Raw genomic sequence first — 22,212 nt, 5'->3', positions numbered from 1 at the left:
GAAGCTGTTTTGTAAGAGACGCATACATACTAAAATATTAAATTGGGACCAATGACTAGAAAGTAGATGCATATAGTGAGAAACAAAATTTCAAACAAAAAGATTCAAAACACATGTTTCTGAACTCTTGTACATAACGCATGACTTCCAAAATTGGTCGTAACATTTCCTTTCAAAGGCGTGACACAGTTAAAGAAACTTATTTATAAACAAAGTAATTAGCATGAACATACTTCGGAACACATGGCAAATGATACACTAAAGCAATCACTGATGTGTGTTAGGCATTTGTACAGATTATGACACAACATTCTCCCCTGAGAGGAAGGTGCGTGCACCATCTTCACCATCAGATCCTTTTCTTACTACGCGCTCACCGTGACCTACTAACCAGCACTAGAAGGAAGGAGTCACTGAATCACCCTCCTACCTGAGTGTCTGCGGTACATTTAGATTACTCCTACATAAAACAGTTTTCAAACACAGGTTCCTAACAAAGTTGATAGTGACCAGAGACGGTGTGCTGGCTTTACTCTACATTTTAGCCATAGTCAACCTCCCTCAGTCCCCAGGGAAACATTTTGGAGACAGTGGAGATTCACTGCCTTATGGTGGGAAACAGATTCCCTTACTTGTAGTTCAACCAGCAGTGACAAGAAATCCTACCATCTCATAAATTCTGAGCTGCCTTTGAGACTTTTTTCTTCTATTCACACAAAGAATCTGAACTACCCAGAGTAAGTTCTATGATTCTCTTAACAAGTTCTTTCACATTATCACTGGAGAAAACACAATTCTATTCCACTCGCCTTTTCCTATCATGTCTCTCAGCCTCCTTGCATCTGTCATTCTCATAGCTGCGTTGAGAATGCTGTCTTTTCCTAAAGGCATCAGCATTCTTCTCTCCTTTCCTCAAAATGTCCTGAAATCCTATTCCTTCTCCAGAATTCCTCCACAAAATTTCTCCTTCCATCTCTATATTCAACCTTCTACATAAGCAGACCATTTACACAAATGCACAACATTGGCATGAGAATAATTTATATTTTTCAGAAAGCATTTTTTCTTACAAGTATAACACAGCAATGTATGCCTTGTATCTACAGATCCAGTGGCATTTATTTCAGAAGGCAATGTCCCACAGAACAGAATCACAACCCTTTAAAGGATTTCCTAGTGTGGGCACAGAAGCATTACGCATATGCATGCATCCTGAGTCCTAGCGAATGTAAGCTAAGTTCATGAAGGCACAGACTTGTCTTGTTTTCTCCTGTATCTCCAAGAGCCTAGAAAAGTGCACAGTACACAGGAGGCACTCAATCAACACTTTGTGACGGAACAGTCCACACCTTTAGAAGTAAATGTGTAATTGATTAGTTGTAATTTCATAAAATTTAGAACGTACCATAGTACGTAGAGGGCCTCCGCGGGAACAAAATCAGATCGGAATGGACATAATGTTACTCAGATACTACTTTAAACAGCAGTTGAGAAAACACCAAACTAAATACCGTTAAGAAAATCACACCTTTGACAGATATAAAAAGCCTTGCATCTCAATTCCTAAATCTCAGGCCTTAATCCTTCAATGAACCTCAACTTGGGAAACGTCTTTGCTCAGTAGCTAAAGATTGCTCGCCAGACAGACAACGCTCAAGTTTACACTAATAACATGTGCTTCAGAAATACTTTTGAATATTTTACTCAATGGTGCTAAAATTTCACTCCGACAAAGTTCTTCTGATATTTCCCTACGGCGTAAGGTTTAAAATAGATCTGTCTCATACTGTGTTTAAATTCAGAGTGTTGGAATGATACTTCAAACTGTGTTTTAGCAACTGCCCACATACACCCACCAGAACTTCACATACAGAAATACGTATCTGAAGAGAATATTAGTGTTTGAGGTTGAACCAAATGCAAAACTGACTCGATTCTAGACTAGACTGACTTACATAGAGAAGCTCTCACTAAGGTAGAGTGCCCCCTCCTCCCCAATGTAAGGAGTTTATCTTTCACAGAAACAGAGCTGGAAGCAAACACCCTGCAAATCTCTACTTCAATTTTTAGTTGTGACCTCAGGAAAGACAAAAATGTGTTATTTTAAAATAATCCTTCATATATCTGAATACTTATAATGAAGCTAGTTAGACTGGTTTTGTTCTTTCCAGGCTGAGTAGCATAGAGCATTAAAAAGTTAGTTGTTCCTTTCATGCACCTAACTCTACAAATCACGGGCTAAAGTTTAAATAGGCCACTAAGAGAAGCAGGAAACAGCAGGAGACTCTTACTTTAGATGTTTATTTTAAAACAAACTATTTCTATTATAGTTATTTAGTATAATCATCTCTTGCACATAAAAAAATCAACTAAAAATGATTATCTGTAGAAACGATTTCACATTGACTGTATTTGGCTAATTTATGTCTCTTAACTGTCTAAGTTCTACAGTTTCTGGAATGTGAGACTTTCATAATACTTATACAACTGTAAAGCAGCTATGAACAACCCCTCAGGTGTACAGATACCCAGAAGTAACCAAGAAATATAAAGTGTTCCTTCAGACTGTTTTGTTTACTGTTGATCCCAGTGACTAAAAGAGTGATCGATACACAACAGACTGCCAAATATTTGTTGAATAAAATGAATTAAAAAGTTAATAATTAATTTTGACTCCTCCCGTATTTTACATATTATACTACATTAAAGTGCTAATTTAATACACTAACAAAGGATCATTTTCACATATATAAATAGAACAAAGGTTGCTTAATTTTATCTCCTTACACAAATTAGTGAAATATATTCCTGTTGAATGAAATTTCCCTTTCTTTTCCTTCAAACTACCACAAATCCTGATGGATCAAAGCACAAGAATAATGAGCTTGATTTGCAGAATGACCGTATCTATAAAGTCGGTAACAGAATCGTATCTGAGAATATAAAAATCATCAAAAGTAGTACTTTCAAAATTGAGAAAGAAAGGTACTTGGTCTGAGAAGAAAGGAGATGTTTATTCCCACTTTAATACTTTCTGCCAAATGGTAGCTATTTAGTGAAATCATGGCTGCTGTACATAAATTTCTTTATGTAGACGGTACCACAGTTCAAATTGAGGGGATGCTGTATGCAAGAATTTCATATGCTTCAAAGTTAATTTTTACCAACAGTTCACAGCTTAGGAATGACATAAAAACTGGGAGTCAGCTTCTTCCAAAACCTATGCTTCCTGATTTAGACAAGACAAAAAGAATTATCTATTTTTGAAATCTAACCTTAAACTGTTCTTCCAATTTCTCTCGAAGAGGGCTCAATTTTTCCAAGCTCTTACTCAGGTACACATGACCGTGGAATTTAATAAAGGCCTTGATGAAATCTGAAACACCCCATTTGGTTTTCACCTCATCCCGGCTGAAATGAAAGAAAAACTTCCATGAATCTTAAGCAGCAAAATGGCTAAAAGCTCTTAAAGGAGGCTTCAGTTTGCAAAAAACACATTACTTGAGCACCTGATACACAAGGAGAGACTTCTGCATCTGACTGACTTTTCAAATGCAACGCCCTCAGGTGACTCAGTCAGTATTCAGCAGCCTGTACTCCTCTACTGGGAACAAATCAGATGCTGATTGATTGAAACTCAGGGACAATTACATGCAAAACTGTTAGGATTGTTTATAAATTTGGTGAACAGAAGAGAAGAGAAGCACTGTTCCTTGTAAGCCCCGATTTGAGGGGTGAAGGCTACCTACCGGTTACACAAAGCCCACTTGAAAAAGTCAAGCCTACCTTTCCAGTGCTTTAGAAAGTGCTTTTTGTAGATTAGTGGAGGCAGCTGGGAAAGGGAACTTCACAGCAATGCTTCTGCAGTAGTAGAAAATTGTGGTCAGATGGTCTCCCTTGGAAGAAGCTAAGATAGCCAACTGATTGTAAGGCTGACCTGGAAGAGAAAGTTAAGATTCCAAAGTAAATGAAGATGCAAATAAGACTTGCTATCAGAATACAAATGATTGGTTTTTAACCCTTTAAGTTAATGCGGAGTATTTTATAAAGTAAACATCATGACTACCTCATTACAAATGGGCATAATGTAAAACATCACAACCTAATATTTAGGTGAAAAAGCCAAGTAACTAGGGTGAAGAACACTATCTAAGACTTCAGAAAGGGTTAGCTAGTAAATACTTTATGGCTTTGTGGGCCAGGGTCTCTGCCATAAACAACTACGCAGCTCTGCCACTGCAGTGGGAAAGCAGCCACAGACAACATGAAACAAACAGTGTGCCCGACTGCCATCCCTGCTTGAGACTTTCAAGGGCCTTCTTTTAGCATCTAGAGGAATTTCAACATGGTTTAACAAGACTCACCAAACACCTGCTGTAATTTCTCTAATTCAAGAATCTGAGAAATTACACTGCTAATTCCTATTCCAGGGCCATCAAAAGACAAAAGCACTACCTTTCAGATCATAAGAGATAATTTTTCTAGATGGGAAAGGGTGGTATTAAAGAGATCATTATTTTATTAAGTAATTAAGGAAGCCAGAGTTGGTGAAACAATTTTAGATCGCTTCAGGGGATATTTTACTTATATTGCTTTACCTACTCCAGTAATCTTATTGAAAAAAAAATAATTTCTAGCTATATAGAATGTACAATTAATACCAAAACTCAACATCTTTTGCTTTCATAAAACGTGACAGGCGAGCCTTGAGTTATTTTCCACTTTGCTGTGAAGAAAAAGGGTCACTGTCAACCCCAGTTGACAGGAGCGGTCCACTCACCATTAGAGGGGACAAGCTGAGCTGCGTGCCTGTAGTAGGACTCTGCCTGGCTGGTCTGGTTTCTGTATCGAGCTGAGAAGAGGAAGAAGAAAATTCAGTTTCAAACCAAACTGACATATAAAACAACGACTAGGGTAATATTGCCAAACAGCTATAATTCTAAATTCTAGAGGTAACACACACATTAAAATGAATTTAAGAGCAGGAAAGACAGAAAATACTTTAAAACAAATTAACTATAGGATTATGTGTGAAGTGTCCACCGGCTTTCCCTGTTTGGGACAGTCAGCACGTAACCAGTTTGAAAGCTTACCTAGCCCCCATTTTCAGGTCCACCAGGGTCAGGCTTCACCAGCTCCCACTACGGACTATGCTGGTGACCTGGAGCCGGCCCAGAAGGGGTGAGTTATATGCACTTAAAAACAAAACAAAACAAAAAACACTATACAATATGATCTGAAAATTAGGTATTTTTCTTCAATCTCTTATAAAGTGATTTTGTAAAAGGCCTCATACCTACTGCAATATTAAGTATGTGTGTGCAAAGAATACATGGAAAGCAAAACAACCTATTTTTTTGACAACCTAGAGTCAACATTATTCCTTGACTCTCCCTGCAAAACTCGGTGCTTCCTCTGATGTGACCCCTCCGGAGTTATTGATGTATGACATCGAGAAGTCTACAATCTTTGAATTTAAAAGCAGCAACGTGCCCCGCTCCTTGCTATTGGAGGACAGCAAAACATAATCCTATAGTTAATTTGTTTTACAACCTTGTTAGGTCACCTCAAAGGAATGAACAAGAATAAGTTACATAACATTCCCAGATAAACTACATAAAATGGAAACACAAATTTAACTGTAAACAGAAAATAATTCAAAATGAGCTTTCAATGCACTGGTAGGAAGGAAAGAAGGCAATCTAGCTTCAGAAGGAGTGATTTGTAAACACCGCAATTCCAAGAGTATAGAGTTTTAATTTAGAAAGTGTTATGGCACCACTTTGAAAAATTTAGCTTTGATTACATTTTTGTTTATTATTTGCCCATATCTGCATAAGTCTGAATAAAATTTAAATCTTTATATAAGTTACTTCCTTCAAGATCCTTTGCTAATCCCCAAACACTGAGAAAATCTAAGTTCCTTAAGATGTATTTCATAGTTTCCTCTTATGACAATCTAGATTGTGTGCGCACGCTCAGTTCAAAGGGAGTTGCTTTCTCTGACTTCTCCAAAGAAAAGGATGAAAGTGTTATCAATTCCTTCACACCAAAGGCTCACCAATGTCTCCAAGGTGAACGAGGCAGTGCTGGCAGATATAGGAACAGGAGCTGGACTGTGGCTTCACTATGGCGCTGGTATGCGTCTGTTTATTGCTGATAATTCCCAACTGGGAAGACTTCACACGGCATGGTAAATCTACATTAAACACTGTGCACAGTTCTTGTAATAACTAAAAGGAAAACATGAGCAAGATTTAGTATTAAGTCAGAAATGATAAGTCGGAAGTGCTCTATAGGAAAGCGTGCACACTGGAACGTACGTGCGTCACACCACGTGCTGCTGAGACCTGAGCAAGGACTGTAAGGAAACTTTATGGTAACTGTTCAGATGAGTACTGCTCATTACAAACTGTCGCTATTGAATTCTCAGGTGTCAGAACAATCTAGGATGTGTGTCTAAAAGGAACAGCAGCATTATTTGAAGACTTCAACCAAGCGCCTTCAAAGGAGTCCACACGTGTCATATCTGCTGTCTCAATTCCTATCCCCTCCTTAATCCATTAAGATCTGGATGCCACACAAGCCCCCTCTGCCCATCCCACCACCTACCACCACTCCATTGAAACTGCTGTCAATATGACAACTGGTTGTCTCATAAACAAGCACAACGGACATTTTCCAGTTACCATCTTATTGGACTTCTCTGCTGCATTTAAAACATCCGATCTTATGGTTGCGCCCTGAGCTTTTCTATTTTCTAATTCTTATCTCACCAATCATTCCTTTCAGTCTCCTTCACTCAAAGGCTTTTCTCCTCCCACCTTGATTCTGAAGGGTTTTATTCTTGGTCACCACAGAGTTCTTTGCATCCTATTCTCATGGATTCAATATTTACTTACAAATATTATGCATTCAAATATTTGTATTAGACACCATGGTATGTGTAAGAGACACAGAGATGAGTAAGAAATCTACATCCTTAAAGAGCTCACAGCCAAATGAGCAAGATGGGTACATAAAATAGGGAGCAGGGGAAGGGAGAGAGAAGGACAGATATCAAACAACAGAGCGTATGCCAATAGAACATTCTAGTTACAATAAACCTCATCCGCTGGTTATTTGATACACTTGTCTCACTTTATCATTGTGATAAACTAGTAGTATATGTAGGTATAAAGCTCCGTTGTTGTTGTTTTTCAGACGAGGATGAAAGCAATAGAAATATCAAGTGATTTGACTAAGGTTATAGAATTATTAATAGAAATACCTTGATTCTATCACCACTTATTCTACCATGTGGAGAATTCACAATACAAAATAAGATACGCTGAGGACCCGACTCAGAAGGATTTGAAATATCCCACATTTTTCCTAAGATAAAAACCACCTCCATAACTGAATATAAATTCTGTGTACCTTTCTCACTAAGCATAGAAATTATCTACTTCTTCTTTACTTATACCTGTACATTTGTAATGAGCAAGAAATTCACTGACATAAAATACAGTTAATGCCCAGAAAGGCTAGAGTCAGGAAATAAAAAGGCAAGAAGTACAAAAAAGGAACAAAAATGGGGGGAAAAAGAAACAACAAAAAAAAACCTAGATGACCATGAAAGATGATAACATGAGAAAGAATAAAGAATTAAGTTCCACAGGTACTGAAAGAACAAACTGGAAAACTGGGAGAGGCTAAACATCTATCAAAGAAGAAGAAAAAATATTTACAAAAAGTAAATAAAACATGGTTGGAACATCATGTAGAATGTCTTATAATAAAACTGTTGCCTGTACACAGGACTTGTACGTGGAGACAACAAAAAAGGTCCTGCTGGCTCAAGGATTCTGGGAGAGAGAATTCTAATGCTAGTTGGTTTCAAGGCAGAAACAAGGTGAAATTAAAGAAGAATGTTTCCTAAGTTGAACAAAAGTGTATTTGGCAATTATTCTGTGAAAACTCTGTTACATTATTCTACTGCTCCTCAGCTCTTCACTCTATGATAGGAATGGAGAACTAACTATGAAGGCATATATCACCTTTTAAATTCCTGCAGAAACAATAACAATGCTTTCTTTTCGGCTCCCACTTTCTTAGCGTAAGGACTACTGTTCTTTGATGTGTAAAAAAAATCTTAAAGCAGAATGTTACATCTTCACTTTGATCGGGAATTTGGTTCTGGCTTGAGGCACTGTGCTTTAAATGGTTAACAAAATCATAGCTAAGTCAAAAATTACCTTCACAGAAAATATGACTGAGGACCCACTCCAATCAGATTTCCATCCCTGCCACTCTGCTTTAGTCACATTTTATTGAATCTAAGATATCATAAAGTATGAGATTAACTATTATTTTATATAACATTGAGGGGAGGGGAAATTGCCAATTAAATGGCGATTTACCATCATTTAGAAATTTATCCCTATGTCAGAGATGTTGAACTATGAAAACATTTTTAGAAACGAAGAAATACGGTATTCATTAATTCCACCAATGACCTCCATGTTGTCAAATCTAATTGGTCACTTTTTAATCATCTTACTTGACTTCTTAGCAGCACTCAACAGGGTTGACCAGTCTTTCTCCTTACTGAAGTGCTTTTCTCTTGGCTTCCAAGGCACCACTCTCTCTGATGTTCTCCTATTGCAATGGTGGCTCTTGTGCTAACCGTTCCCACCTAGTGCAGTGGTTCTGAATGCTTAACACTGTGCTGTGCTTGCTTCAGCAGCACATATACTAAACACTAAACACTAATGTCTGACAAAGTCAGGTCCTTTATCGTAATCACAAAATGTCCTATGGCCCTGACCTTGTCACTGCACTGAGCGCCAGGCTTGTTCATCCCATTATCTATCTGATATCCCCCCTGAGATGTCAGTCAGGTATCTCCTGTAATTGAACATGGACAGAGCGGCTTTCTCATCAGCATTCCCTATCTAAGTATACGGTACAACTAGTCAACCATCTGCTCAATCTGACAACTCAAGTCATCTGACTTTTCCTTTACTCCGATTCCACACATCCAATCCAATCTGCCAGCAAGTCCTATTGGCTCTACTTCACAAATCCATCAATTTCTTTCCATCACCACAGTAGCATGCTAACTAGCTTCCATTCCTGGCCCCTACTAATTCACTCTCTACACAACATTTAGAGTAATCTTTAAAAAACGCAAATCCTTTCATGTTATTCCGCCGCCTCCTCTCTAATGGTTGCAACTTAAGATTAAAATTCAAGGGGATAGAAGGAATGGGTAAAAAAGGTAAAGGGGATTAAGAGGTACAAATTTCCAGTTATAAAATAAATAAGTCACGGGGATGTACAGCACAGGGAATATAATCAATAATATCGTAATAACTTTGTACAGCGATGGAAGGTTACGAGACTTGAGGTGATCACTTCATAAGGTGTACAGCTGTCAGATCACTATGTTTTACACCTATACCTAAATAAAAAAGTTAGAATTCAAAACTCACGTTAGTCTCTAAGGTCATACAATGCTCTGAACATGTTATCAAGAAAGACGTACAGAAAGATCATTGTCAGCAACCCCATTAACTGTTTCAATTATCAAACCAAGACAACATAAAATACAAATGCAAGTAAAAAGTCCTATTCATGTTGATATCTAAAAAAAAGTGTATCGATGCTCATTCTACAACTGTTATAATTGCTCAACCATTGTCTATGGAATGCAGGTGGGGAAAAAAAAGTCAATACTTGTTATAAAAATTTCAAAAAGTAAAGTTCCAAGATTGCATTACCCACCTATTTTTTTCCTTATATAACATTTTGAGAGATTTGAATAATTTTATTCTTCACTTGCTTATAAAATATTTTTATGAATAAGAAGCCCCCTCAATAAAAATGATGATTCTTGCTTTACTTCCTTATAGATTTGTTTTGCCATTGTCCAATTAAACCCTTGGAAATGTGTTACATGTATGTCACATCATAAAAAAAAAAAAAGGCTAAGAATCATTTTTGAAGATAACAAACCAATCTGTATAATGGCTATTATAACAATGTACTGTAGAAGGCAGATGCCTCCCCTCGCCCCCCACCAGATCCAGCTGCACCCAAACTCCACAGCTCCCCCTACTTCAGCTGTGTTCACAGTTCCAGTTTCTACTGCATGGGGGAAGGAAAAGAGATTTGGTCAGAAATGAAACTGGAGTTTTAAAACTTGACTGTGTTTCGAACTCCTAAAAGCAACCAGCATGTTACAATCTGTCCTTGGAAAGATTGTGATGAGAATCTGGAATTCAACAAAGTAGTGGTGGGGGCGAGGTGCAGGGTAGTGGGAAATACCATTTTTGTTAATACCACACTGAGTTAAGACTACTCAATTAACATACAGATTCAAAATGCATACATAATTTATCATGATTTTTCAGTTAATAGCAATTTTTTCACCTCTAAAAATCATACTAAATATCATTTGTAATCGTTTCATATGTCCAATTTACCGATAAAGCATAATTTATTTAACCATTACACTTCTGTACAATATTGGTATTGCTTTCAAATGTTAAGATTTAAATGATATTTGTTCCTTTAAATATAATTATTACTGTCTTTATTGAACAACCACTGATCTATGGGCAAAGATTATATTGCCAGAAAAAACAAACGAAAAAACAAAAAACAACCTGATACTTCTGTATTTCGAAAAACTCAATAAAATGAAAGGGCAACAGACGACACTAGAGAAAAAAATGTTTGCCAAAAAAAGAAAGAAAATAATGTCCTTTTATATATACAGAGCTCAGACAAAGCACCATGGAAAAACAAGGTCCAAACTCTGAATGGGAAGTTAATGAATAGATTATTTATATAAAATACAAATATCTAGTAAACTATTTAAAAACTTCAATACCACTGGTTAATTCAGATCTCAAATTTTAAATAAAAAAAATTTCCGTCTATTAAGTATAAGTTATTCATTTAATCACTCACTCACTACTACTGAAATAATTACCACTAGTGAGTGTTCATGAAGATAGATAGTTACACACAGTACTAACATAAATATAAAAATATAAATAAAAATATAAATAATGTTCTGGGAGAAGAAGTGTATCAACAGTATTAAAACTGCACTCATCCAATTGCTTCATTTACCAGCCAATGAAGAATTGGTCCTCAGGAAATAATCCAATATTAGAGAAAATGCTTTATACACAAAGATGCTTATTTAACTGCTTAACAACCCAAGGACAAATGGACATGTTTATACAGCAGATACAAGACTGGGTAATGAACAACTATATACGAAAGTGTAAAAACACCAGAAGGATATATATTAAAGTAGTAACTTATCCTGAATGGGGGGATTAATGAAAAAAACTTTTGACTTTTGTATAATTTTCAAATTTCTTGAAATTATTATATGTTGTTTTTATAACCAGAAAGCAAAACAATAAATAAGATAAATAAAGTAAAATAAAATCCCTACATCTATTAATATATCCACTTCTTCATCATTTAGGCTGTCTATTCCCTTGAAGGTAAAGATTGTCTCTTTTCCTCTGTAACAGCCTGTGCCTTACAAATAGGCTTTTAATAGCTACTTGTATAAATTAATCTTTAAAATGTGGTTTAAGGACTAGTTAGTGGCACACCACAATTCCTCTCTCCAGAATTGTCAACTTTTACTGCTAAAAGTTAGCATCAATTTGAAAATGAATTTTGAGAATAAGAACCATACTTGAGTTCTTTCCATGGTGAACTGTGATGAATGTTTTAGTTTAAGTAAAACACATACTATCTATAAGATGATGGTTAACTATTTCACATCTTCCAACAGTCTTCTTTTTCTTCTTTCAAAGAAATCGTAAAATTTTAAAAAGCCAAAATACAAGTAGCAATGGTCTAGCAGCAACAGAGAGAACTGGCCAAAGAATTCTTTCAGTGTAAGATCCCCAAAACCTTGTCATTATAAGATAAACATTTATATACAAACATTTCAATTAAATTATGAATGCTATTACAAATGGATGAGATGCAAGTTTTTTAAAAGGATTCTGCTTACAGTAAAGAAAAATCCATTGTTTAGAAAGAAGAGTTATTTATTCTTATACCTTGCCTGATTTCGAAGTTTTGTCAGAATGTAACTAAAGACAAGGAAAGTCTGAGGATGACAGATAATAACTTATTATTCAAACTGAAGAAAAGCTACCCTACTTCTTAGGCAGTGTAACAGCATTTGAAGCTCCAGATAAATTCTACTGCACACTGTGAAAACTCACTAATAACACAAACGTTGACTACTTCTTACCTGGCACAACATGGCTGTTCCTTTCATAATGACTGTACCGATAGCCATACATTCACGTTTGCTCTAGTATCACTTGTAACTGACTACTTCCGCAGTTTCTCTAAGGCATTGCTCTCATTACCCTTTTTCTGTTTACCCAATTATACCTCCAACCATTAAGCTGAAATATTAACCTTTCAGAGTCTTGATTGTTTTAAAGGTCTGTGGTAAACAACTTGGGACATTTTTATTCATTTGAGATTCTAGGTGGTAATCTCCTTCGGGAGGGCCCACACAGTGGTTACACAAAGTGCTTATATGAACAACAAGATGTATCCAAAGAGAACATTCATCACTAATTCTATGAAAAGTGGCAGACAATGCAGAACTCACCTGAGTGTAGAAGCCACTAGCTGCCTCTAGGAACAGAGAAAGGTTTGCCTGAACTTCACTCCGATTCGGGTTTGCTCGATTCTTTGCCTGGCCTTGTAGTGTTGTGATCTGATTCTTAAAGGCATGATTCCAGCTGAAAACAAAATGTAATTCTATTTGGTATAGCAGTGACTCACTGGGCAGACACTGGTCCCCCTGAGAACAAGAAAGAACTGTTTGTTATAATTATAACACACTAGATAGTAAACCTGCATTAAAGTTATTTGTTTATTTAAATAACTTTATGCTCCCCTTTGAACAAGACCAGACATGCAGTAGAATCCAACTGACCTTAGTAAACACTTACCAAATGTTCGAATAATCAGACTGTGGCTTCAGCTATTAATTTTTTAGAGCTACTAATGTTAGAACCTATTTAGGAATCCCAGTACAAAATCAGAACTACAGTGGCAAGACCAAAGTAAAAGAAAGCTATTAACAAATTTCCATACATTGTGCCAAAAAGTAATCGAGTGTACTCTATCAAGTGATATGTATAGGGAAAAAAAGGTTTTTTGTAAATATTAAGCTATAGCTCTTATTTCCCTAACATCTGTTCCCCATAGTTCGATTTCTGCTCAATAATGCCTCTTGCGGTTAATATTTTCTTTAGCGCTTGAAGTATAAGTTCATTTTCTGACATTTCAATTTTGGCTATTTAAAACAAGAAACAAACACAACGCTGAAATATGGCACCAAAATCCTGTTATGTCTTTCATTAATTAAGTTGTATGGAGAATCATTTTAAATTCAGTTATGGTGAAACAGCCACCCCTAACTTAGAAATCACAGGTAAAAATAAAAAAAAAGAACTAGGACGATGGGAAGATATTACTGACTTGATTAAAGGAAGCAAACAGACAAAAAAGGTTTACAGCCTACCTGGAAAGTACCTAATTCTTTATCAACGTCAACTTTTAAGGCTCTAGGGCACTGGGGCTTTTAATGATTTATGAGGTCAATCACTCCCTTAGAATTTTTGAGGACATCTTTATCCTTGACTCTAAAATCATAGATATATGGATTCTGAGTGGTTGTGATTAAGCTCTATTACTAGGTTTCCTAAAAATTATCTAAGAAAGGTGTGGAAGATAGGAAGTATGAACCTTCACTACAACTTAGTGTAATGGGCGTTACTAAACAGAAGATTCTTCACTGATTTTTAATTTTCCATCAGGCTACTGTCCTTGTTTCACTTTGTAAGGCAAGGCCTTCCACGAAAGGTATGTATTTACTCACTCGGGAATCTGGTCATCTGTCATTTCACCTCTCATAGAATGAGTGGAATAGCCTAAATATACAAAATCTTTCTTCAGTCTTATGGAAAAAAAGGGAAATACCTACGTATTTGATTACAAGGAAGAAATTTCCTTACAATGCAAATATATTTTAATTTTGGAGAAATTTAGATTCACATTTACCAAAGAAAGATTTATCTAAAGCCTACTCTTGAGTTTCTGCTTTCTAAATCATGGCTTATATGTAGGACTGAATACAATACAGAGAATCGAAAACACTTTCTCTTAGTATTCAAAATTTATAGAGTTGTTTTATGATATGCCCTCACGACCTTAGTAAGCGTGAACTCTAAACATTTCTCCTCTTACCACCTAAGACTGAATCTGAAGGTAATACCAATGGTCAAATATTTTGTTCAAAATGAAAACAAAACAAACAAACAAAAACCCCACAAGCATTAGAATGTCCTTCTTCTTTTTTTCCCCCACTGGAAAAGCTTACGCTGGGTGGGAGATGAAGGTAAGGGGGATCAAATATATGGTGATGGAAGGAGAACTGACTCTGGGTGGTGAACACACAGTGGGATTTATAGATGATGTAATACAGAATTGTACACCTGAAATCATGTAATTTTACTAACAATTGTCACCCCAATAAATTTAATAAAAAATTAAAAGAAAAGCTTACGCTGAGATCGAGGTTAAAAAGAAACCACCAGATTGCTCTTTTCTATTCTAAAGTCTTGGTGGGGTCTTGATCTTAGCAGGGCCATCCCAAGTAATCATACTTACAGATCCTGTTCTACTTTCTTGTCTAAAGCATATTCCAAATCAGTAACTAGCATTTTCTGGTACAGGTCCTGCAGAGCCTGCCTGGATGTCCAGACCTCAGCTGGACCCAGCTTAGAATCTGAGAAACAAAACAGAAACAGAACAGGAGATAAACAGGTAGTTAAGGCCCTTACACCACCCCAATGATCCTGCCCCTCTCCCGTCCCCAAAGCAAAACCGCGGCAAGTACAGACCACAGACTGCTGTGGCCGTCCCATACTACTGCAGTGCAAGTGACTTCTGCCTCTTGGCTAATGACTAAATCTGCATGCGTCTGTAATTGTCTTTCAGCTTTGCGGTAACATCATGAAATGGAAAAGGCTAACAGAATGAATGGTCTCCCTTGGGCTGTGGGTTTGCATTTCTATGTACTCGTATCACAGGAAGCCATACGCTGCACACCAGTCACCCCGTTTGAAATGAAGGGCGGCCAATTTGGTCTGTTTACTCTCACAAGGATCCCTCATCGTCCAAAGCAGCTTTTTTCTTTTTCTTTTGAGTCATTCTCACATTGTCCTCACATCAGCGCATAATCCAGCAGTTGTTTGGGCATTCTGCTGTCACTCCTACTCTATACAAGTCAAGCCAAGCAAGCCAGGGCAGTGAGCATTATTTTAACGATTGGCAGACTGCTTGCCAAGACATTTTCGTGAGCAATCCATACTAGCTATTTAATGCAAATGTTGACTGGTAGCAGACAGTGATTAAACTGCTTAGGAAGCCAAATGAGAGGCTAGGTGCGAGATGAAATCAGAAAGTCAGGCTATGACTATACATATACCAAACTGGGACCATGCTGTCTGCCAGGGTCCTACAAAGCACATTAGCCTTTCTGATCACTAGGCTTGTAAGTGCAATATTTGACAGTGAGCTGCTTCAATAGAAGTTAATAATGGTCTTTTCAATCTATATTTCCACCTGCTAGCGAGGCTGTCTGGTTGCATTTAGTATTTTCCTGCTACACAATGGCACAATCTTCACTCTTGAGGGCGCAGCTCACAGTGGCCCATGTGGGGATCGAACCGGCAACCTTGGTGTTATTAGCACCATGCTCTAACCAACTGAGCTAACCGGCCACCCCGCTTCACTCCTCTTTAGGTCTGCTGTTAGTATCTATAGCCACCACAGTTCTATCCTGAAAATAGAATACTCTGAATATTTGAGATAATCCTTGTAAGAGTTTGCTGGCCCCTAAAAATAGGGTCCAGTATCAGCTTCTTGGCCCCTTACCAAGTTTTTAATGATTAATAAATAGTTTATACATTTATTCAACTCGGCTTCAATTCATCAATGGCAGGGAAAGGACTGTAAGGGATCATTAACTCTGATCTATCAGAGAGACTATTATTTAAACGAGCAGACTTCAGATCTTAGTTAACATTTCTGGGCAGGCAAAGGTCCCCTACAAAGTCAAACCCTAAGCCTAACTCCTGAAGGTGTTTAATATTATGCTTATGATGCCAATAAAAGAGCGTAACACAGCAACTCAAAGCTGACACTGATACCCAGAGTATAGAAGACAACTATGCTAATAATGGAAGGAATTGAGGTGCGATACCAGTAAACCTAGAACAAGCGTATTTGGTGCTTTTTTTTTTTTTTTTGCTCTCTTCCCTGAACAAGTTTACAATGAGATTATTCACAGATTCTTAGAGAACATTAGCCTGTAATTCTAGAAGTTGAGAAAAAGACATCTAAACAATCCATTTCCTCTTGAATGTAAATTTTTTGGCAGCTATGCTGGTTACCACATAGTTTGAACTTTCCTTTGTGGCTGTCACTGCAGAACTTAATTTCTCAAAAATCAGAATGAGCTCCATTATCACACGTCTTTCCCATCTTAGGCTGGCACACACTGTATGGAGCGCATACTGATCACTACAGACGTACTGCCGTATAGTTCCTCATTTTGGAGTTAAAATCTGCTCCATTTAGTGACTAAGCCCAGTTACTCTTTCAAAAACACCTTGGCTATTACTCAAAACAAAAAAGGTAAAGGAGAGAAGAAAGGCAGGGGGCAAGGTCGCTCACTCAACTTCAAGGCCTTTCAGTTGAGTTTTCATGCAAATATTTTTTCTGCAGGTTTACCTATTATTCAAGTTCAGGGAATTGTAAAACAGGAAGCTATGAACCTAACACCGTAAGATATTTGTGTTTATATGGCATATGAATTATTTTTCTGTATGTCTTAAACTGTTGATAAACAGTTCATAAACATTGATTGAATGATCGCATGCACTAAATCAGGTAATATTCAATTCAATGTAGCACAGAATATATAAAATTCTTGACATGGGTCATCTAAGTAAAAATTCCAAGTATAAAAAAATAAATATTTAAAGCAAATAGTAAGCTAATATCCCTCTGGCAACCAGGACAGTGCTACAAGTAATAGAGGAAAGATGAATACCCTTAATTTAATGGTATAAAATAAGTTGTAAAAAACAAGCGAGCAGTCAATACCTGTCATGTCAGCCTTCAGGACTTCTGCCTGCCTAAAAAGGGAAAAAGAACATCAGTCAGAAACATACTAGGCCTGCCCCACATGAATAACACTAACAGCTAAACGTTACGTGAAACCCCAGACAATAAGAAAGTGCAGCAACTCTATTCGTGGCCGTGCCTATTCTTATCCACTGGCGTAGGTTACCTAGCTTAACATCCAGGCCAGCAGTAGGTCTGGGCAAACTGATGCCACACCTGGAAGTTTACAGGTCATCACGAACTCTTCTCCTGAGTAGCGTTCCCTTTCTTGCTGTTTTCCTCCAAATCTGATGTGTTTAAGATACCACTGAATGACAGTCATTAAATAAAAATTTTCCCTCGGCGTGACCAGGAAATCCCATGTTTCTCCATTCACGAGCCACTATAACTATTTCCAATTTCCATTCTCCTCAGCTGCTGATTTCTGCCTCCTTCCTCAGCCCCTAACTCCTTTCAGCAAAGGACAGAACTGCACCTCAGGAAAAACAATGCCGTTACTAGATACTTACTACATTCACAGACCCTCTTCTTTCTTTCTCTTGTTAAAACACTGCACCGCTAATTTAATACCAGTAACTCCACTCACATATACTCTTTCTAGTCTTTCTTAAGGATGCCTGCTCCTTAAATTAACCCCTCCCCTCTTCCAATAATTTTAAAACTTCCCTTTATTGGATCCCTCCTCTTCAGTATTTAAACATGCACAAGTCTCTCACAGATTTTAAAACCTTCTGCTCCAGAGTCTTTTCTAGCTGCTGCTTTTCTCTCTCCTAAATGCTTCAAGAATTGCCTGCATTCAAGAGTGAACTCACAACCTAATATCACCCCCCCATCACTGCTTCTCCTTCCAGCGTCTTGTTTTCACCCGAACAAAAGTATCACAGCTTTCCTGCTGCGAAGGACAGATACCTGGAAGTCACCCGTGACAAACTTCTCCAAATCCCCGGAAATCTATCAACTCCAGAGAATTTCACCTACTACAAATACCTTGAATCTGTTCGTTTCCTTTCACTTCCTCCTCAGCCACACACATTCAAGTTACACCATCCCTTGTCCGGATTACTGCAAAGGCACCAAACTGTTTCCTCCATTCACTCCTGCTCCTTTTCATTCTGTTCTCCCTACCTTTGTCAGAGGGCTCTTTCAACACGTCTGATCTTACCAATTGCCCATTTAAAACCCTTGAATGATTTCCTTAGGTTAAAAAACAAAACCTTCATTCAAGTGTCCTACAAAGTTCTCTGCACTCTAAGAGTCTGCACTCTACTTCCACCACTGTTCTCTTTTCTCCTTGATCTCTGTGTTCCAGTCACTGGACTTCTGGTTTCTCTAATGTGCGCTGCTCCCTTCACACTCACGGTATTTGCAAAGAGTCCTTTAGCTGGGACGTCTCCTCCCCCCCTGTGTCTGGCTCATCGCTGCTCACTTTGTCTTGGAGACATTACTTCCTCAGGAAGCCTTACTTGAAGGACATTCCTGTTTTACGAGTATGCTTTCAAAGCACTATTTTTATGTAGATGAAGGATATTCGTGTATTTTTTTCCTATTACATAGATTTAAGAATGCTCACGTCACAACCGCTATGCCTACTAGCTCAGCTGCCTAGCACACAATGGGCATTCAATAAGTATTTTTTAAGTGAAGAAAAGGAAAAAGAATAAATCATGTTCATACACTCTAAGAAGTAAGTATATAAACAAGAGATTCCCACTTTTAAAAATAAAATTTGACATAAAAGCTAGAAAATATTCAGAGATTCTAAAATTTTTACTGGAAATGTTTTACATTATTAGGTATTTAATATCAATTGTGAATATTAGTTTCATCAAAATGTAACATGAACTTTTTTATTTTCTTAGCCTTTAGAAAGATATTTGTTTTTTTAAAATTAAGCTTTCAAACAATAGAATCATAATAGAGTGCTACAGAGGTAACCACAAACCACATGAGAATTATCAATATAAATGAACAATACTCAATAAACAGCTACACTTAGTTCTAAAATGTAGTATCACGTTAATTCCCATTATCCATATAGCCTAACTTCACTGTTTGCTTTGGGTGTTAAACTTTTGCCATTAAAAAGAAATCAATTTCACAAGGTTGTTGGCTTCTGCCCTTAAAACCTAACATCATATGATTTAATAAAGAACACCACTTATTCTATCCTAGCAATGTCACCACCACCTCCGCTCCTCCCCTCCCAAATCCTACAGGAGCACTAATTGATGAACTTTATACTGAGAAAGCCAGTGCTAATTATGCATCGTTACTGCATTCAATAACCTTTTCATTTTGTCCCTGAACTATAAAGTTACAAAAGATGTATTTTACTATGTTTCCACAGGTTAACCAGAAGTTCATACTCCAATGTATGTAAGACATCTTATACTTAGGATCTTGTGTCTAAAGGTTGTTTTCTCATTCCAAACAAAATTTCCTTATAAAAATGGACAGTATCATTTTGGTATGCTAACGTCTGCCTAATGAGGACACCAGCTTCCAGTCAAACGAAGATTATATTGAGCACGTAACAAGAACTGTTTACAAATAACCTGCTTCTTTTACAGGCTGTCGCTAAGAAAAGAACTATAATTCTGGCAGATTCTGGAGCAGGCGTCCATTGACAAAGAACAAAGTTTTACACTATATTTTTATATACTATTACCTGTCCAAGAAAAACTGTAAAACTGAAAATTCAAGAACGAACAAAAGGAAAAAAATGTCATAAAAACCATCTGACATAAATATTAAAGCATTCTGAAATTCCAGGAGTTTCGATTTCTCAGTATGACAGGTGCTTGTCTTGGTGCAAAGTTCTTCCCCAGGTTCTGAAAGAGACACGTTAGTGACTAAAACAAGCTTGCTAAACTAAAATGATGAAAACACAGCTAAGTGGAAAACTGAACCATCCTGCGAGACAGCTACTCTTATTTCCATTCTATAAACAAGGAAATTGAAGCTCTAAAGTGTGAAATAATTTGCCCATAGTCACAAAGCAATTAGGTACAATTAAGTACAAACTTAGTTCTTTCTGACTCTGAAGTCCAAGTTATTTATTTCTATTTCTTCCAAATGAGAAAAAAATTTATGACATAAAAAGCTAACATAGATTTATCTAGGTTTCGATTTTCGCTCTGTCAGTCAAACACTAACATTTAAGGTAACAGGCCTACATTACAAGATCTGCTCATATTAGGAAATAAATTACATCTGACATGTTTATCAGAAAGACCAGAACAAGTAAAATTCATATTCCAGTGCAGTGGTCAGCCTGCGGCTGAATTCCCTCCTTCACCCTGGATCAATTTTTGTAAGTAATTTTTATTGGAACACAGTCATGCCCATTCGTTTATGTACTGTCGATGGCTGCTTCCTGCTACGAAGGCGAAGCTGAGTAGTTGAGACAGCGAGGACATGGCCCACCAAGCCTAAAACATTCACTATGTGGCCCTTTACAGAAAAAGTTTGCCTCTCCTGCTCTAGGGAGTACTTGATCAAAAAATGAGAAGTAAAATATGTGTAAGTTCCCAAACCAGTTTCCCTATATGAGAAATGATCAATAACAGTTTCCTCAGAGCACAGATAATCAATTTTTATTAGCTAATATCGTAACCTTGTCACAAAGAGAACTATGTTAAAAATATACAGTCTCATGTAATCGGAAAGTTAGTACTTACAGGCCATGCTCTATTTCTGATGGAATTAATTTGTAAACTGTTTAAAACATGGTTAGGTTTATATACCATTATCCACTAACTCTTCCTTTCATCTGTGTACCGAAAATGCTCATTAAACATGTGAGAAAGAGGGTTAAACTAAGAATTGCTATCTCACAAAAAGAGGAAACCCTATCTTACCTCCTACACAATTATTAGTGTTCTTTTTCTATAGTGTATAATATACAAATCAAATCAATAGATATGTGATCTTACACCGACTTTCATAAGATTAGCACAAAAGTGGCTGTTTAATTTACTTTATAAAGAAAAAAATACACCTCAACTGACCTACTGTTTTTGTTAAAGACCAATATTGTTAAAGATTAATATCACAGGGCGGCCGGATGGCTCAGTTGGTGACAGCGCGAGCTCTGAACAGGGTTGCTGGTTCGATTCCCACATGGGCCAGCGAGCTGCGCCCTCGGCAACTAAGATTGAAGACAATGAGCTGCCTGCCGCTGAGCTGCCAAGGGGCAGCCAGACGGCTCAGTGGGTTGGAGCGCTGGCTCTTAACAATGACTTCTGCATGGGATGGTGGGCTGTACAGCCTGCAGCTAGACTGAGGACGGCGACTGGACTTGGAGCTGAGCGGCCTTGGAAAAACAGACTGTTCCCCAATGAAGTCCTGGAAAAACACACTGTTCCCCTTCTCCAATATTAAAAACAAAAAAGGGAAAAAGACTAATATTACAGTTTATAGCCAGTGTTTACATAAAGAGATGAGGTTTAAAATGTTTTTTCTTGGTAGAAGGCATGGCAGCATGACTTCCTTTATATTCCTACTTTAAGCTGAAGGAATCAATGAAAAGAACGGATGAACCAAGAATCCAAGAATTAAAATCATCATGCCTTCAACAGTAAATTAGCACCATTAGTTACAAAATATAAAGCTTTCAAAATACTAAATAGATTATCTCAATTAATAAATAAGAGAAATAAGTACATATCAAACAATAAAAAAGTTATTAAGAGCTGAATAAAATCCGAGACATTCAGTGATAATCAAATATGTTGAAAGCTAACAATGTGAAACAATACTCTTGGAGACAACGTGATCAAGATCTATAAATACATTTACAATGCAACCTAATAGATACTGAAGTAGCCGCCACTATATATAGCACTTACTACTGCCAGACACTGTTCTAAGGGCTTTAACCTAAAGTAATCACTTAATTCACACTGAACTATGACTGCCCTCACTTTATAGCTGATGAAACCCAAGGAGACTGGGGTTAAATAACAT

The 22,212-nt window shown here is 37.1% G+C and overlaps 1 protein-coding gene across 4 annotated transcripts in view; it reads right to left on the bottom strand.

Annotated features, from left to right (window-relative positions):
• The window catches only part of SMG7 (SMG7 nonsense mediated mRNA decay factor), a 64,562-nt gene that overhangs the window by 19,167 nt on the left and 23,183 nt on the right, over positions 1-22,212 (bottom strand). For all 4 annotated transcript variants that reach the window (XM_019738179.3, XM_019738346.3, XM_019738104.3 and 1 more), the window contains exons 2-8: positions 17,224-17,255; positions 14,722-14,839; positions 12,653-12,785; positions 6,062-6,233; positions 4,781-4,852; positions 3,787-3,937; positions 3,276-3,411 (exon numbers count right to left, since the gene is read on the bottom strand). In XM_019738179.3, coding sequence (XP_019593738.2) covers positions 3,276-3,411; positions 3,787-3,937; positions 4,781-4,852; positions 6,062-6,233; positions 12,653-12,785; positions 14,722-14,839; positions 17,224-17,255 — 814 coding nt within the window. The remainder of the gene's footprint in view (positions 1-3,275; positions 3,412-3,786; positions 3,938-4,780; positions 4,853-6,061; positions 6,234-12,652; positions 12,786-14,721; positions 14,840-17,223; positions 17,256-22,212) is intronic.

Source organism: Rhinolophus sinicus, chromosome 11 (genome assembly GCF_057876585.1).
Source record: "Rhinolophus sinicus isolate RSI-liver-muscle chromosome 11, RSI-T2T, whole genome shotgun sequence".
Lineage (NCBI taxonomy): Eukaryota > Metazoa > Chordata > Mammalia > Chiroptera > Rhinolophidae > Rhinolophus > Rhinolophus sinicus.
This window is presented reverse-complemented; position numbering and strand designations above follow the sequence as displayed.